This window comes from Bos javanicus, chromosome 17 (assembly GCF_032452875.1).
Source record: "Bos javanicus breed banteng chromosome 17, ARS-OSU_banteng_1.0, whole genome shotgun sequence".
NCBI classification, from domain to species: Eukaryota; Metazoa; Chordata; class Mammalia; order Artiodactyla; family Bovidae; genus Bos; species Bos javanicus.
In genome coordinates, this window is record NC_083884.1 from 44,705,356 (window position 1) to 44,723,079 (window position 17,724).

Sequence of the window (17,724 nt, forward strand, 5' to 3'; positions counted from 1 at the left end):
ATAAATTTAATTTACATGAAAATGTCCCTTATACAATGAAATGGATCTTTTTGTTATTAAACTTTAAATTAGTACTTCTGCCATCGGAAAGCAAGAATCAAAATATTTTAAAGTCAACGCACACCTCTACCCACTTTGCGCTATTGCCATCAATTCTTTTAATCCTCTGTATTATTGAAAGCCCCCAAACACCCGCCCAAGGATAGGGCCGGGAACCCCGCGATTCGCGGCTGCAGCGCCCCCTCCCGGCGGCCCTTGGCCGGAGCCACCCCCGGAGGAGGGATGACCGCGGAGGCTTCTGGGAGTTGTAGTTTGTCCTGCCCGTGGGTCTCACTGACGCAATTCCTGTGCGTCCCTAGCAGCCGCCATCCACTCGGCACCAGCCGGGGAGAGCCCTGTTCGGTGGGCCGAGTCCCGTGCCGGTCGCTGTGACCTGAGCTGGTGCCGGCCGACCTCGGCTGCCCGAGGGCCGTCGCCGAAGCGCTCAGAGCGGGTGACTCAAAGTCGAGAGGGAGAACGAGCAGATCTGGTTGCAAGATCCAGGAGGTCGGCTGGGAGCGCGTCTCCCCCGCATTCCCGCGCTACCAGTTCAGGGCTCGGGGGAGCGGTGCGCGCCGATTCCCTCCAAAATCAAGGGGGCGGGACCGTGCAGACTAGCCTGGCCTCCCTTACGCCTGCCCTGGCCCAGTCGCGTGTGTGTAGGTGGGGACGAAGGTGGGGAACGCCGCGGCTGCGTGAGAGGAGAGAGGTGCGCGTCCTCAGGGATCTAGAGGGTCCCGCGTGGGCGCGGGCGCGGTGGAGAGATCTGTTCCCTGACGATTCTCTCGTCCCACAGCCATCGGGTTCTGCCACTCTCTTGCAGGGAACTCAAAACTGGCTGTGGGGATGGCCACCAGGGTCCGGACAGCTGCCATCTGGGTGAGTAGGGATTTTCTTTCGTTTCTGAAAAACTCCCTAAACACCGACATGTGCTCATCCGTCTCTTCCAGGGTTGGCGTTTGCATGGAGTTCCCTCTCCCCATCCCGCTGCCAAACCACTGGGCCTCCTTTAGGTAACGTTAGGCCGTCCAGAAGCGCTTCTTGTCATCAAACTGTTAATTTACTAACTTCAGTCTCTTTTCTGCCAATTCTGTACCTTGAACCTTGAGTTTAAAAGACGTAATCATCCATCTTCCAATTTCTTCGACACACATTTTCTTGGTTGTTACCTTCTGTGTCTAAGATTTCGGGACCTCATTTGGGAAATGACACGTTTGTCTCTTTATTCAACAGTTTTATTGTCTTTTGTTTGCCGGATCCTGGGGCAGGTGCTAAGGGTGCAAAGATAAGTCGTTCTTGCCTTGGAAGAGTCGTGATCTGGTAGGAATGATGGGCAAGAAAATGTACAAGCACAGTGACACCTTAGGGGTCCTCTGAAAACAAGCTGTGAAAATGTGTGGGGACCTACAGCACAGGGTCAGTTTTGGAAATAAGGACACTCCAAGAAGTGCCTCAGGGATTAATAAGGGAGTCTTAAACTGTGATTTGAAAGGTAAGTGAGGTGAACGAGGGACAGCCTAGGAAAAGGAAGGAGCGTGCAAATTTTAGAGGCTTCAAGTGATCTAATATGTTGGTGAACTTTGAACACTACAGTTGCTGAAATGTAGAGTTTAGGATTTTGCAGGGGATGGTGGTGATGGAGTGTAAGAAATGAGGCCAGAGCCATAGGTAGAGATTGGATCATAGACGGCTTTGAGGGTCACATTAAAAACTTGAATTTGGGGACTTCCCTGGCAGTTCAGTGGTTAGGGCTCGGAACTTTCATCACTGTGACCCCAGGTTCAATCCCTGGTTGAGGAACTGAAATCCCGCAAGCCACAAGGTGCTGCCAAAAAAAAAAAAATAAATAAACCTTGGATTTTATCCTCTAGTGGAGAAAGACTCACTGAAGTGTTTTCCAAAGGAATTTTGGATGGAGCAGTCAACATCAGGCAAGTGATGACGAGGCTTAAGTACACTAGTGGTTTTGAGAAAAGAGACACAGAGTCAGAAGCAAGTGGACTTGGTAACTAGTTGGATGTTGGTGAGGGAGCAAGAAGAGCCAGGCATAACTGCTGGAGGTCTACTCTGTGGGCCTGGGTTGGGAGGTACCATTTCCTGAGTCCACAAAGACTGTCAGAGTTGTTCAGGAGAGCCAGGTGGACATTTCTGTTGGATATGGTGGTACCCTGCAGATGCTGGTGGACAGATGGGTAGGCATGTGTCTCAGTTCAAAGGTCTGGACAGGTTACAATGAATAGGTCCAGCTAGGTGAGCTCAAAGAGCAATTGTGTCCTTGGAAGAGGACCAAGGGCAGTGTGCACGTGATGAACAAGTGAAGGCAGTGGAGGAGGGGCTGAAGGTTGAGGAACCCATCAGAAATGAGAGAAATGGAGAGATTTGTGTTTCAGAGTCAGAAAAAGAAACCTCAAAAATGGTTACCTATGAGGTGGCCCAGAGAGGTTAAGTAATGTTACATCAGAGAAGTTCAGGTTGGATATGGTGGTGATGGTAGTGCTGGGTTTTGCTATTTCCAGAGCAGAGTGTGAATGTAGATATGTGTTGGACAGAAGTGGAAGGAGTGGGGTGGAGGGAACAAGTTGGTTGCCAAAATGGGACTCATCAGTAGATAGCCAGGTAGGCTTCATCAGTGTGTCCTGTTTAGTGGGAAGAGAGTGGAGGCTTGAGGAGAATCCAGTGAGGTACCATGGTACAAAATCAGTCTAAAAATCAGTAGGCTTCTTGTTTATCAGTTTATCAGTTAGCTTATTTACAGTGGTGATAAAACAGTTCAATTACTATGAACCTAAGCAATGCAGGGTATTTACACAAAGAAAACTTTACAACTTCAGTAATATAGTGTCTGCACTTCCCAGCCAGGATCTCAGCACTTTACAGATACAAACTAATCCTCACAGCAACCTTATGAGGAAGACAGATGACACAAATGATGAAGAAATTGCTTAACAGGAAATGTCATTGTTATGTTATACATGGAATTAAAATTGGTTGATGTGAGATTGGGTACTTGGGGAAGGCCTCATGGAGGAGGTGACGTTTGCCAGGTCTGAGGTACCAGAGCAGGCCAGCCTTGGGAGAAGCAGGTGAATGAACATGCAGAGTGGGAACAGCCATGGCCTAGGCCGCGAGGTGGGGGAGGTTTGGTGCCTTTGTAAAGAGGAAAGCCCCCTGTGGCTATGGTTGTGGGGGAGGGGAGGGGAGGAGACAGACAAAAGGATGTCAGAGGCCCAGTCAGACTGGGAAGCTGAAAAAAGCACAACATGACTTAACTTGGTTTTTCAAAGCCCTTCTGGCTGCTAAGTAAAGTGTAGGTGAAGTAGGGCAGAGGTAACCGGGGGTCCAAATGAGAGGTGGCGGGTGTGCTATCTAGGGCAGTAGAAATGGAGAACCTAGATAAAATTGAGGTGTGTTTCAAAGTCGAATCCTCTTTTCTGAGAATCAGCTTACGCTTGTCAACTAGTCCATGGTCCCCCTTTTTTTCTTTTTTTTAACTGCATTGTCTTTGTTGCTGCACATGGGCTTTCTTGAGTCTTGGTGAGCAGGGGCTACTCTCTAGTTGTAAGTGTTTGGGCTTCTCGTTGCAGCGGCTTCTCTTGTTGTGGAACATGGGCTCTAGGGCCTGTGGCACACGGGCTTCGTTGCCCTGTAGCATGTAGAATCTTCCCAGAGCCCTGATTGGACAGTGTCCCCTGTATTGGCAGGCAGATTCTTAACCACTGGACTACCAGGGAAGACCTAGATGTGTCTCTTTTAAATAGCATCATTCTTTTTTTTTTTTTATAAATCCGTCTGTCAGTCCTTTTACTTAACTGGACCACTTCTTGATCTTGATCACTAATGTAATTACTGATTTAAATTACCGTCTTACTATATTTTTTTCTATTTGTTATATCTGATGTTTTCTTTTTTGTTTCTTCTCTCTTGCCTTTTTTATACTGATAATTTTTTATTCTTTTTCTCTCTCTAAGCAGTTTGGAAATCAAACACATTCTTTCTTATTTTTTAAAAAATTGAATGTATTACTTTGTATTCAAGTATAACTGATAACAATGTTGTGATAGTTTTCAGGTGGACAGCAAAGGTTCTCAGCCATACATACACATGTATCCATTCTCCTCTAAACTCCCCATCCCATCCAGGCCGCCATGTAACATTGAACAGAGTTCACTGTGCTATAGTAAGTTAAACACCGTTATTTCTTACTTAAAAGGTTTTTTAAATTTAAGTTTTTATTTTGACATAGTTTTAGATCTTAGAAATGTTGCAAGAATAATACAAAAGTTATTTTATACCCTTCATTCAGATTCCTCAATACTAAAATTTTACTGGACCTGCTTTATTTTCTCTCACTCTTCATTCCTGGCTCCTCTCCTCTTTTTCTCTCCACGTACATACAGTTTTTTTGTTTTGTTTTGTTTTTTAACTGAAAGTCATTTGCAGGCATGATTTTCCTTTATCTCTAAATATTGCAGTTCTTACCAATGAGAATAATATTTTACATAACCACTGATTCAGGATATTAACATTAATACAATGTTGTTATTTCATTTACAGGTCTTATTTTGATTTTGCCAAATGTTCTTTATAGAAATATTGGGAATACTGTCCTTGATAGGTAAAGAATAACTTAAAGTGTGCATTGCAGTGGGTTGTCCTAGATCTTTCATCTAACCTGGAAATGATAGCTTTCAGTGAATGGTATCGGATTCATGATCTCTGAAGAAGGTTTAGCTTTGGGATCAGGGACCAGCCTTGATTACTCAGAGCTTTTGTGTGGCAGAAGTTTTATTATAGTGAAAGGAACAGAGAAAGCTTCTGACGTAGACATCAGAAGGGGGATGGAGAGTGCCCCCCTCGCTAATCTTAGCAAGGGAGTTATATACTTTTTCAGTTGGTTATTACAGTAAATCAAAAGAATGTCTCAAGTTTGTAAAGGTCTTACCAGACCCACTCCCACAATTTACATTTTATGGTAATGGGATTAGAACTAACAATAGAAAAATCTTACCAGACCCACTCCCACAACATACAGTTGCTTAACATTTTATGTGACTAAGATGAAGGAATGTAGAAAAAAATGTTTGTCCTTTTCTCCTTGAGAGCCCCAGACCCCTTTCTCTTCCCAAAGCACCCCAGACTTCTTATCAACCTACCTAAGAATTAACTCTCTCAGAAAGTTTCTCAGTCTTTCTTGTTAAGACATAATGGTTATGGAGTCCAGGGCATTTTGTGGAATATCCCTCAGTTGGGGCTGTCTGCTGCTGCTTCTGATTTGTTTCTGAAATGATGCATTCTACTCTGTCGCATCAGGGCACTGGTGACTGCTGGTGTGAACTTGACTCACTTGGTGAAGGTGGTGTCTGCTTTCTCCCCTGTAAAGTTACTCTCTGTCTTGTATCAGTTGGGAGATAATGAGACTAAATAAATATCTTCTTACTCCTCAAACTTTTGCCCACTCATTTAGCCCCCATGCATGATTCTTGAATGAAGTTTTGTTTTGTTTTGTTTTTTAAGAAGAAAAAGCTGTCTTTATTTGCTGGTAGTTTGTTGTTATATACAGAAAATCCTAAAGACTCCACCAAAAGAGTGCTAGAGCTAATAAACAAATTTAGTAAATTTGCAGGATACAAAATTAGTTTCCAAAAATCAGTTGAAGTTTATACACTGACAATAAAATATCAGAAAAAAAAATGTATAATTTCATCAAAAAGAATAAAGTAGGAATAAATTTAACCAGAAATTGAGAGATCTATACACTGAAAATTCTAAGGCATTAATTAAAAAAAAGAAGGCACAAACAATGGAAATAAATTTACCTTTGAACAACATGAGTCTGAATTGCAGGGAACCACTAATCTGTGGATTCTTTTTCAATAAATACATATGCCAGTACTACCCAATCTTCAGTTGGTTGAATTTGTGGATGTAGAACTGCAGATACTCTGGGCCAGCTGTAATGTTACATGTGTGAATTTTCAACTGCATGGGAGTTGATGCCTCTAACCCCCGTGTTAGTCAAGGGTCAACTACATATTCCATGCTCATTAATTGGAAGAATTAATACTATTAAAATGTCCATACTCCCCAAACAACCTACAGATTCACTGCAATCCTTATCAAAATTCTAATGACATTTTCACAGCGATATAAAGAAATTCCTAAAATCTATTTGGAACCACAAAAGACTACAAATAGCCAAAGCAATCTTGAGATAGAATAACAAAGCTGAAAGTATCATACTTCCTGATTTTAAACTGTATTACAGTGCTATAGTAATCAAAACAGTATAGTATTGGCATAAAAACAGACACATGGATCAGTATAACAGAATGTGTTTATGTGTGCTCAGTTGCTCAGTCATGTCTGACTCTTTGCAACCCTGTGGACTGTAGCTTGCCAGGCTCCTTCTGTCCGTGGGATTATCCCAAGAACACGAGTGGGTTGCCATTTCCTTCTTCAATATAACAGAATAGATAGTCCAGAAATAAATCCATGCATATATGGTCAGTTTCCTACAGTGGAGCCAAGAATATATAATGAGAAAATAGGTTCTTCAATAAATGGGGTTGAAAAAACTGGACAGCCACATAACATAAACAGTGAAACTGGACTCCTATTTTATACCACAGACAAAAATCAATTCAAAATACATTGAAGTCTTCAATATAAGACTGAAATGGTAACACTAGAAGAAAAATAGGAATAAGCACCTTGATATTGGTCTTGACAGTATTTTGGATTTGAAACCAAAAGCAAACTTAACTAAGTGTGAATCAGTTCAGTCGCTCAGTTGTGTCTGACTCTTTGCTACCCCGTGGACTGCAGCACACCAGGCTTCTCTGTCCATCACCAACTCCCGGAGTTTACCCAAACTAATGTCCATTGAGTTACTGATGCCATCCAAACATCTCATCCTCTGTCGTCCCCTTCTCCTCCCGCCCTCAATCTTTCCCAGCATCAGGGTCTTTTCCAATGAGTTAGTTTTTTGCATCAGGTGGCCAAAGTATTGGAGTTTCAGCTTCAACATCAGTCCTTCCAATGAACACTCAGGACTGCTTTTCTTTAGGATGAACTGGTTTGGTCTCCTTGCAGTCCAAGGGACTCTCAAAAGTCTTCTCCAACACCACAATTAATACATCAAACTAAAAAGCTTCTCCAAAGCACAGGAAACCATCAAAAATGAAAAGGCAATCAGTGGTGTGCATATATAGAGAGAAGGCCACATGAGGATGTGGTGAAGAGATAATGACTTTAACAAGCCAAGGAGAGGGGCCTCAGAAGAAACCAAATCTGTCACCTTGAACTTGGACTTCCAGCATCCAGAACATGATATCTGAATTAAGCTCTTAGAGACTTGACGCTTCCACTTCAGAGGGCACAATTTCCATCCCTTGTTGGGGAACTAAAATCCTGGCAGAAGCACCTCTGTGCTGCTGTCTCCAAGGGCTGCGTCCCACCTTGGCCTAAGCCCAGCAGCCCCACAGTGCCCAGGAAGCCCCAGCAACAGCCCATCCCTTCTTGTGTGAGTTTTTTTGTACTAGTTGACAAATGAATTTAATTTCATTATTCTTTTACACTCATTAGATACCTACCTACTGTTGGAAAGCTGTGCCTCCCCTTCCCCTCATTTTTTAACCTGCTCTGCTGTTTCCTTTTAGACTCTAGTGCAGCTTATGATAGACTTTCTTGGTCTGCGTGTCACCTACTTCTCACTTGCCCACCTGTCTCTCCACACTACTTGTAGAGAATTTCTTCCAGTTTGTCTTTTCATTTACTAATTCATCCTAGTGTTGGCTCCTTAGTCGTGTCCGACTCTTTGCGACCCCAGTGAACTATAGCACGCCAGGATCCTCTGTCCTTAGAATTCTCCTTAGTGGGTAGCCATTCCCTTCTCTAGGGGATCTTCCCAATCCAGGGGTTGAATCCAGGTCTCCTGCATTGCAGGCACAATCTTGACCGGCTGAGCCTCCAGGAAGCCCAGTTTATCCTAATTTGCTATTAAACAGATTTTGGTTAATGTGTTTTTTTCATTCCTGTAAGTTCTTTTTAGTTCTTTTCAAATGTGCTTGCTAGGTCATTGGTCCAAACCCTTGCCAAGTCATGCAGCTTGCCTTTATGTCTTCAAATCTAATATTTGATTTATAACCAGCACCCTTCAGTTGCACTGTCTTTTGGCCCCGAGGTTTTCTGTTGTTTGTTGGTTCTTGTTCATGTCATTGTGTTTTCTGAAAGCTTTTCTTGTGGGCTGGTCATTTGTTCTTAAAAATATCTTCTAAGGAAAAATTTTAAATGTGGGATAAGGGTACCTTACTCCAAAATACTTTGAAATATTTTGAAGCAGTTTCAGTTATTTCATCTGTATGTACTTCACCAGGCATTAAAAAACCTATGTTTTCTTAAGTAATTATAATACTACTATTTCACCTAAGAAAATAATTCCCTGGTGTCATGTAATACCTGCTTTTTGTTCAGATTCCTGTTTCCCCTTTTAATGTTGCAGTTTTTCAAATCAAAATCCAAACAAGGTACACACTTCTTACCATTACCCACTTTAAGTCTCATTTATTCCAGAGTAGCCCATCATTCATTCTTTTCTCCCACCATTGTCGTTTTAAAGATGCTGAGCCATTAGTCCCATAGAATATCCTTCATTTTAGGTTTATCTTTGTTTTCTTGTGGTCACTTTAACATATTTTCTGTCACCAACATTTCTAGTAAACTGAAATTTAGCTTTAAAGACTTTTAGATTCATTTATTAATGTTTGGGGGCAAGGATTCTTGTTGACGCCTTGTTTTGTCACCTCAGGAAGCATGTTGTCTGGTTGACTCACACTTGACGATGCAAAGATTGGTTGGTGGGGTCAGGGGGTGATGTTGTAGTGGTGGTGTTGGAAAGTGTCCCATCAACCTTTTCTCATAGTTTTCCTCCTTTAATGACTTTCCCTTCAGCCAGTTGTTTCACGGTATTTACAAAGTAGTGACTTGCTAACTCTATCATTCTTTCCATATTAGTAGCAGGAGTTTTCTGAATTTACAACCCTTCTCTTAAAAAGAACATTCCTTCATTAATAGAACTGTTCAGTAATCCAGAGACACAGTTTGGATAGGCTTGGCAGATACATGCTTAATTTTTTTTCCTTTAATTGCCAGTTTTCACTAAGGGGATGGTGCCCTAGTTACCTCCGTCAGTGACAACAGTGAGTTTTTTGTTTATTTATTTGCTTATTTTTGGCTGCACTGGGTCTTTGTTGCTGCACGTGGGCTTTCTCTAGTTGCAGAAAATGTGGGCTACTCCACTTGTGATGCTTGGGCTTCTCATTGTGGAACATGGGCTCAGTTGTGGTGCAAGAGCTTAGCTGCCCCCATGGCATGTGGGATCATCCTGAACCAGGGATGGAACCTCTGTCCTCTGCATTGACAGGAAGATTCTTAACCACTGGACCACCTTGGAAGCCCACTGATTTTTTTTTCTATTTTTTACATTTGAATATGATTAAGAAACTCATACATCTTAATACATTCGTTTAGTTTCAATCAGTTGCAGTCAGTATTCTTTTAGCAGGTTACACTGCCCCAGCATTAACCAAAGGGAACCTTTTCAGCTTGACTCTGAGCCTTTTTTGAAAGACTGTTTGTCTTAGCTGGCTTTCTGGCTTTCCTGATTTTGGGCCCAAGAAGATGCTCAGGGCTCCTTTGAGTATTTCCTGTCCCAGATGTGGAATCAAGCTTTTATCCAGAAATCTATTCCTTTTAGTAGGGAATGTGCTTGGGGACCTCAACTGATACTGGAATGTCATTACCTCTAGGCTCTTTCAGTAAGGAGACCTAGGGATCTTTGGAAAGCAAAAAAATTACAGTTCATATTGATGTTTCCAATTCAAATTATAGAGTTTTCCAATTTTTTTTTTTAATTACTCTCTTTGGGGTGGAAGTAACCCAGTTGTTCACTGTGAGATGAATGGATAAACAATGGAGTGTGTATGTGTATATTCAACCTTAAAAAGAAATGAATTCTGACACATGCTACAATATGGATGAACCATTGAGGACATTATTTTCAGTGAATAAACCAGTCACAAAAGGACAGATATTACAACATTCTACTTACGTGAGGTTCTGTTACTGAACCAGATTTGTTCACCTAACATGCAGTGAGCCAAATGCTGGGATGCTGAAGTTTGTAGCAGAGAGAGTTTATTCATGAGCCAGCCAAGTGAGGAGATGGGAGAACAGATGTCAGATCTCTCTCCTTGAAGGCGAGGGACTTGAAATATTTATGGGATAAAGAACTGGTGGTGGTGGTTTAGTTGCTAAGTTGTGTCCAACTCTGCAACCCCGTGGACTGTAGTCTGCCAGGCTCCTCTGTTCATGGGATTTTTCCAGGCAAAAATACTGGAGTGGGTTGCCATTTCCTTCTTCAAGGGATCATCTTGAAAGTACAGGGAAAGGTGATATTGGAGGTCGGGAAAAGATAGGCAGACCTATCTCAGTTACATGCTTCTTTATGGAATACGTGTTCAAAAATAGAAGCACTTGGCATGATTTGAGGTGGAATTTTTGACCCTCTGACATCAGAAGGTCATTCATTGGACATGTGTGCAGGACCAGTTTTTAGAGTTAGTGGTCCTAGCCAGTCTTGGCTGCCTTGAACTGGACAAGCGCTGACTCCAGGTTTCTGAAAAACATCTTAAGAGCTCATTACTATGACCCATGTATCAGAGGTGTTACCTAGGGGGCAGTTAGGGAATCAAGAGATAATTAAGGCAAACTTGGTCAGTGAGGGTGGCTTATAAGTAGAGGCGTTTTTAACAAGCTGTTCCCTTAGCTACTGTTCTGTAAGACAAGCTCAAGAATTTCTGTTGGTCATTTAATCCTTTCTGTTAATCCTATGGGGCATGGTTTCAGTTCCTAGAGGAGTCAGAATCAGAATATATGATCCATGATGGTTGTCAGGGAGCCATGGTAGGAGGAGAATGGGAAGTTGTTGTTCAGAGGATGTAGTTTTGCAGGGTGAAGAGTTCTGAAGATGAATGTGAATGCTGGTAATTGTTACACAGCACCATGAGTGTACTTCATTGCACTTAACTGTTTACTTAAAAGTGGTTAAGATCATAAGTTTTATATTATGTATTTTATGTTACCACAAGATGAGTTGTGACTCTTACCTCACCCAATACAAAAAATTTTTACTCAAAATAGAACATAGACTTAAATGTAAGAGCAAAAGCATAACATTTCTAGAAGAACTCACAGGGGAAAATATTCACACCTTTCTCTGAGGCTAAAGTTCTTAGAAAGCTCTTTTATAGACTGTGCTTTTGGAGTTACAAATGGACAACACCAGGATAAAAACTTTTGAACGTCAAAGTCACTATTTAGAAAATGAAAAGATAAGTCACAGACTGGGAGATAGTATTATATTTGCAAATCATATTCCTAATAACAGATATGTCCAGAGTGTATGAAGAACACTTACAGTTCAATAAGAAGACATAACCCAGTTTAAAAAATGGGCAAATTATTTGAAACAGACACATCACCAGAGAAGATGAATAGATGGGAAGCACCTGGAAAGATGTTTAACATCATGAGTCATAAGGGAAATACAAATTATTATCATAATGAAGCTCCACTTTATACCCTCTAGAATAGCTGTAACCAAGAAGAAAGTGTTGACAATGATGCAGAAAAATTGGAACCACTACAGACTGCTGGTGGGAATATAAAATTGTGCAGTCGCTTTGTAAAGGTTAAATATAAAGTTAAATATAAACTTACTATACAATGCAGCAATTTTACTTCTTGGAATTTACCCACGGTAAAGGAAAACATGTTCACACAAAGATTTGTATAATAACTCAGGGCTATAATCTAAATGTGGATTAAGTCGTGAATGTACAGACAGAATGGAACACTATTCAGCAATAAAGGAGCAAACCGCTGGTGTGTCTGTAACATGAATAAACCTCCAGAGCGTTGTGCTGAGTGAAAGAAGACAGGCACAGTGTCTAGTATGGTCCCTGTCATATGAAACGTCCAGATAATGCAGATCTGTGGACAGAAGCAAGGCAGTGATTGCCTGGGGATCAGAGGTGTGAGAATGACCTTGGTTTCAGAGGAATCTTTGAGACAGTAGGAATGCTACAAACCTGGATTAAAACTTCCACTTACTAAAAATCATTGAATTTAAAAAAATACTCGTTTATAAAAGCTTTATTGGGGTATGATTTATATACCATAAAACTCACCCTTTTTAAAAAATTAATTCATTTTTTGCTGCTACTGCTGCTGCTAAGTCACTTCAGTCCTGTCCGACTCTGTGCGACCCCATAGATGGCAGCCCATCAGGCTCCCCCATCCCTGGGATTCTCTAGGCAAGAACACTGGAGAGGGTTGCCATTTCCCTCTCCAATGCATGAAAGTGAAAGTGAAGTCGCTCAGTCGTGTCCGACTCTTAGCGACCCAATTGCTTTACAGAATTTTGCTGTTTTCTGTCAAACCTCAACATGAATTAGCCATAGGTATACATATATCCCCTCCCTTTTGAACCTCCCTCCCATCTCCCTCCCCATCCCACCCCTCTAGGTTGATACAGAGCCCCTGTTTGAGTTTCCTGAGCCATAGAGCAAATTCCCGTTGGCTATCTATTTTACATATGGTAATGAAAGTTTCCATATTACTCTTTCCATACATCTCACCCTCCCCTTCCTTCTCCCCATGTCCATAAGTCTGTTCTCTATGTCTGTTTCTCCATTGTTGTCCTGTAAATAAATTCTTCAGTACCATTTTTCTAGATTCCGTATATATGTGTTAGAATATGGTATTTATCTTTCTCTTTCTGACACATTTCACTCTGTATAATAGATTCTAGGTTCATCCACCTCATTAGAACTAACTCAAAAGCCTTCATTTTTATGGCTGAAAACTCACCCTTTTAAAGTGTACCTTCATTTTTAGTTTTCAGTTCAGTTCAGTTCAGTCCCTCAGTCGTGTCCAACTCTTTGCGACCCCATGAATCGCAGCACACCAGGCCTCCCTGTCCATCACCAACTTCCAGAGTTCACTCAGACTCACGTCCATCAAGTCAGTGATGCCATCCAGCCATCTCATCCTCTGTCGTCCCCTTCTCCTCCTGCCCCCAATCCCTCCCAGCATCAGAGTTTTTTCTAATGAGTCAGCTCTTTGCACGAGGTGGCCAAAGGACTGGAGTTTCAGCTTTAGCATCATTCCTTCCAAAGAAATCCCAGGGCTGATCTCCTTCAGGATGGACTGGTTGGATCTCCTTGCAGTCCAAGGGACTCTTAAGAGTCTTCTCCAACATCACAAAAGCATCAATTCTTCGGCACTCAGCTTTCTTCACAGTCCAACTCTCACATCCATACATGACCACTGGAAAAACTATAGCCTTGACTTAGTTTTCACAGTTGTCTAAATATTACCATCTCCAATTCCAGAACATTATCATTATTTCCAAAAGAAACCCTGTCCCTATTCAAAACACAAAAGAAACCCTGTCCCCATTCAAAACCCACTGTGTATCCCCTCCTTCCCCTGTCCCCTTGTCAGCCATTTAGCCTACTTTGTGTTTTCATGAATTTCCCTTTTCTAGACATTGATATAAATAGAATCATATCATGTGTGTGGCCTTGTGTGTCTGGCTTCTTTCATTTAACAAGCGTTTTCAAGGTGGCTTTGTGTTGGTCTCAGCCTGTCAATGATGCTGTGACTAGGAATGCCTGGGGCGGGGGGTCACCTGGGCCCCACTAGTCACAGCCCCCACAGACATTTCCCCAGTGAGCCAGTGCCATGGTTGGACCTGCCCTTGTGCTTCTTACTGTGATTACAAGATGCATCTCAGCGACAACCATCAGGGATCTTTAAAAACATAAAGTTTATTACTGAGCACCCTGGGAGTAGGTGGCACAACAGGGCCACACAGCAGAGAAAGAGCGAGAATGTGGACTTGGAGTTCTGCCTATATTTGCATCACTGGGGCTTGCCAGTTCATTATTTATTGGTGAATTTAAAATAAAATTAAGAATTAAAGGCACAGGAAGGGAAGAGCGGGATCAATCACATGAGCAGTCATCCAGGTCACCCAGGGCTTTCTACAAGGGGACTGTCAAGGCGGGCAGCCTGGCTCTTTATCTAGTTGTGTGGCTGGAAATGAACTTACCCAAGACTGATGTCTCTGAAGTGGTACCTCAGAAATCAGAAGCTTTTGGTACAATCAGGCATTTGCATTATAGTCAAAAAAAGCTAATTGGCTAATTGTCAGGTACCTGTACAGTGTAGTACAGAAGTTCATCATATAGTAGCATTCTTCAGTGCTTTATTCCTTTTTATGGCTAAATAATGTGTAGATCACATTTGGTTTATCCATTCATCCATTGATAGGTATTTGACTGTTAGAGTCATGCCATTAAAAACATTTGTGTGCAAGCCTTTCTGTGGACATAGGCTTTTAATTCTCTTGAGTGGATACCTAGGAATGGGATCTCCAGGTAATACAGTGATTCTGGGTTTAACACCTTGAGAAACTTCCAAGCTGGGTCCAAAGTGGTTGCTCCATTTTACATCCCCACCAGCTGTGCAGGAAGGTTAAAAACTTTACTCTTGTATCTTTTTGTCATGTGCTAGATATCTTGGGTCATAATAACAGTGATATAACTGTCATGTCCTATAGCGAACATAAGATGGTTTTAAAATAATAACAATTTGTTACTACTGACAGGGGTACTAAATGAAGTTTAGTAAGTCTTTATACCTCATTTTATCCAAGGAATACATAGTTAAATACCACATGTTAAGGTCAGGAAGAAATATGATTGTCTCTTACAGTTTTGTTTCCAGTTGTATAAACAAATGTATTTGTTGACATTTATTTTCCACTTTAGTGATTGCCTTCCCTCCTCCTTTTGATCATGTAAAATATTTACATGATTCAAAACTAGTAATGGAAATAAAAACAAAGGTAAACAAATGGGACTTAATTAAACTTAAAAAGCTTTTGCACAGCAAAGGAAACAATAAACAGATTAAAAGACAAACCTCAGAATGGGAGAAAATAATTACAAATGAAACAACTGACAAAGGATTTTTCCAAAATAAACAAGCAGCTTATGCAGCTCAATACCAGAAAAACAAACAACCCAATCCAAAAAATGGACAAAAGATGTAAACAAACATTCCTCCAAAGAAAACATACAGATGGCCAACAAACACATGAAAGGATGCTCATCGCTCTAATGAGAAATGCAAATCAAAACTACAATTAAGTATCACCTCACACTGGTCAGAATGGCCATCAATAAAATATCTGCAAACAATAAATGTTGGAGAGGATGTAGAGAAAAAGGAACCCTCTTGCACTGTTGGTGGAATGTAAATTGATACACTATGGAGATTCCTTGATAAACTGGGAATAGAACTACCATATAACCCAGCAGTCCCACTACTGGGCATATACCCTGAGAAAACCAAGAGACACATGTACCCTGGTGTTAACTGCAGCACTTTTTACAATAGCTAGGATATGGAAGCAACCTAGATGTCCATTTACAGGTGAATGGATACAGAAATTACTATACATATATACAGTGGAATATTGCTTGCTTGCTAAGTCGCTTCAGTCATGTCCAACTCTGTGCGACCCCATAGACAGCAGCCCACCAGGCTCCCCCATCCCTGGGATTCTCCAGGCAAGAACACTGGAGTGGGTTGCCATTTCCTTCTCCAATGGAATATTACTCAGCTATATTTGAGTCAGTCCTAATGAGGTAGATGAACTTAGAGCCTGTTTACAGAGTGAAGTAAGTCAGAAGGAGAAGGACATATATTAATGTATGTGTATGGAATCTAGAAAGATAGTACTGATGAACCTGTTATTTGCAGAGCAGCAATGGAGATGCAGACGTAGAGAGCAGACTTGTGGACACAGTGGGGAAAGGAGAGGGTAGGACGAATTGAGAGAATAGCATGGAAACATACATTGCCATATGTAATGTAGAAAGAAATGGAAATTTGCTTTGTAGACACAGAGAGCTCAATTTAGTGCTCTGTGACAACCTAGAGGGGTGGGATGGGGTATGAGATGGGAAAGGGGTTCAGGAGGAAGGGGACATATGTATACCTGTGTCTGATTCATGTTGATGTATGGCAGAGGTCAACACAATATTATAAAGCAATTGTCCTCCAATTTAAAAAAAATGTATAAAGTAAAAAGATGGAAGCATGCCTGCATCCAGACAAGCTTCCATCTCTCCTACTCTATCCCTTCCCTCCTCCAGAGGTAATCCAAGTTTCTAGTTCATCTTAGTGATTCTTTTGGAAGTAAACACATACATACCTGACCTGACTCAACACTTAGCCTTGTCAGGAAGCCTTTTTTCTGCCTCTTGCCCTGGGTTTCCTAGAGCTCAATATGCCCTGTATTCTAACGTGTTTCACCCATTTTTACACCTTGTATTTTGTTGTTAAAACAGCTTCTGGTATGAGCGTCCTCTGGGCCTTTCCTTCTGACTGCTTAATGCCTTTCTGCCCTCCCTTTGCTCCCCTTTCCCTCTCATCTTCTGAATCTCTTTTCTCTTCATCCCTCTCTTTGCCTGAATGTTTTTTTCTTACTTCTGCTGATTAATTTGGTCTCCATTTCGCAGTGAAGACCCAACCTCCTAGGAGGGACTGTTTGCCCATCATTTCTCAGCAACCCCAGCACTGTTAGGTCACTTAGTGACTTTGGGAACATCTTTTTTTAGTCACCTGCAGCCCTGTGCCTCAAGGGTTCAGATTCCATTTGGGAGGTGCTCTCTCTTTGGGGGGGCTTATTTACTGGTGACTTTGGAGATTGGCACCTGTGGCCCCTGCTCCCCCCAGCAATGCAGTTAGGTTGCATCTGCTAGATTCTGAGGTTTGTGAGGAGCCCTGTCACCTGGGTCCATTTGTCTGTGCATGTCTCTGGCTTTTACTATTCTGATAAGGCCTCTTGTTTCTATTGGGAGATTAAAAGACTACACTGCCACCCTTATCTCACCCTACTCTCAATGTTTCATAACAAAAAGTAAGACTCAGTGAGAGAGATTAATTGAGTTGTTCATGGACATCCAGATATTGAGAAGAAACTCTACTGAAACAGACTGTTTCATCCAAGATCTATTTCCAGTGTCCACCCACCTAAAGTGAGTGAAAGTGAAAGTCGCTCAGTCGTGTCCGACTCTTTGCGACCCCATGGACTATACATACCGTCCATGGAATTCTCCAGGCCAGAATACTGAAGTGGGTAGCCTTTCCCCTTCTCCAGGGCATCTTCCCAACCCAGGGATCTAACCAGGATCTCCTGCACTGCAGGTGGTTTCTTTACCAGCTGAGCTATGAGGGAAGCCCAGAAAACAGGGTCATTTACTCCTTAGCACCTGGCATCATGTTCTTTTTAAGTGTCTGCCCAAAGTTGTTTAAATCTCAGGGTGGTTGCTGCCCTTTTGGGGTTCCTGGGGGTCTGTGCAGAGTCTGGGTGGGAGGCTGTAGTCAGTGTGCTGGGTCCCCTATTTCCATTTACTCTCACTTCTGTCCTCTCAGCAGCACTGGCCACAGTCTGCAGAACCCCCGAGGCAGCCAGGGTGAGTGCATTCACTAGCAAAAGAGACCAAGGTTAGAAATGTGCTCTCAAATGTGTGCTTGCTCTTGGGTCTA

At 42.0% G+C, this 17,724-nt stretch overlaps 1 protein-coding gene and 1 long non-coding RNA gene across 6 annotated transcripts in view; both read left to right on the forward strand.

Annotated features, from left to right (window-relative positions):
- Positions 1 to 329: 329 nt before the first annotated feature.
- Positions 330 to 17,724, forward strand: part of ZNF268 (zinc finger protein 268) — a 34,644-nt gene continuing 17,249 nt past the window's right edge. For 2 of the 5 annotated variants that reach the window (XM_061384387.1, XM_061384388.1), the window contains exon 1: positions 330 to 918. In XM_061384387.1, the coding sequence (XP_061240371.1) occupies positions 886 to 918 (33 nt within the window). In that variant the 5' untranslated portion in view covers positions 330 to 885. The remainder of the gene's footprint in view (positions 919 to 17,724) is intronic. The other 3 variants (XM_061384385.1, XM_061384386.1, XM_061384384.1) reach the window with 3 other exon arrangements.
- Positions 925 to 17,721, forward strand: LOC133228693 (uncharacterized). Its single transcript, XR_009730339.1, has 4 exons — positions 925 to 1,052; positions 4,101 to 4,216; positions 4,594 to 4,654; positions 5,350 to 17,721. It is a non-coding gene; the product is annotated as an uncharacterized LOC133228693 (long non-coding RNA).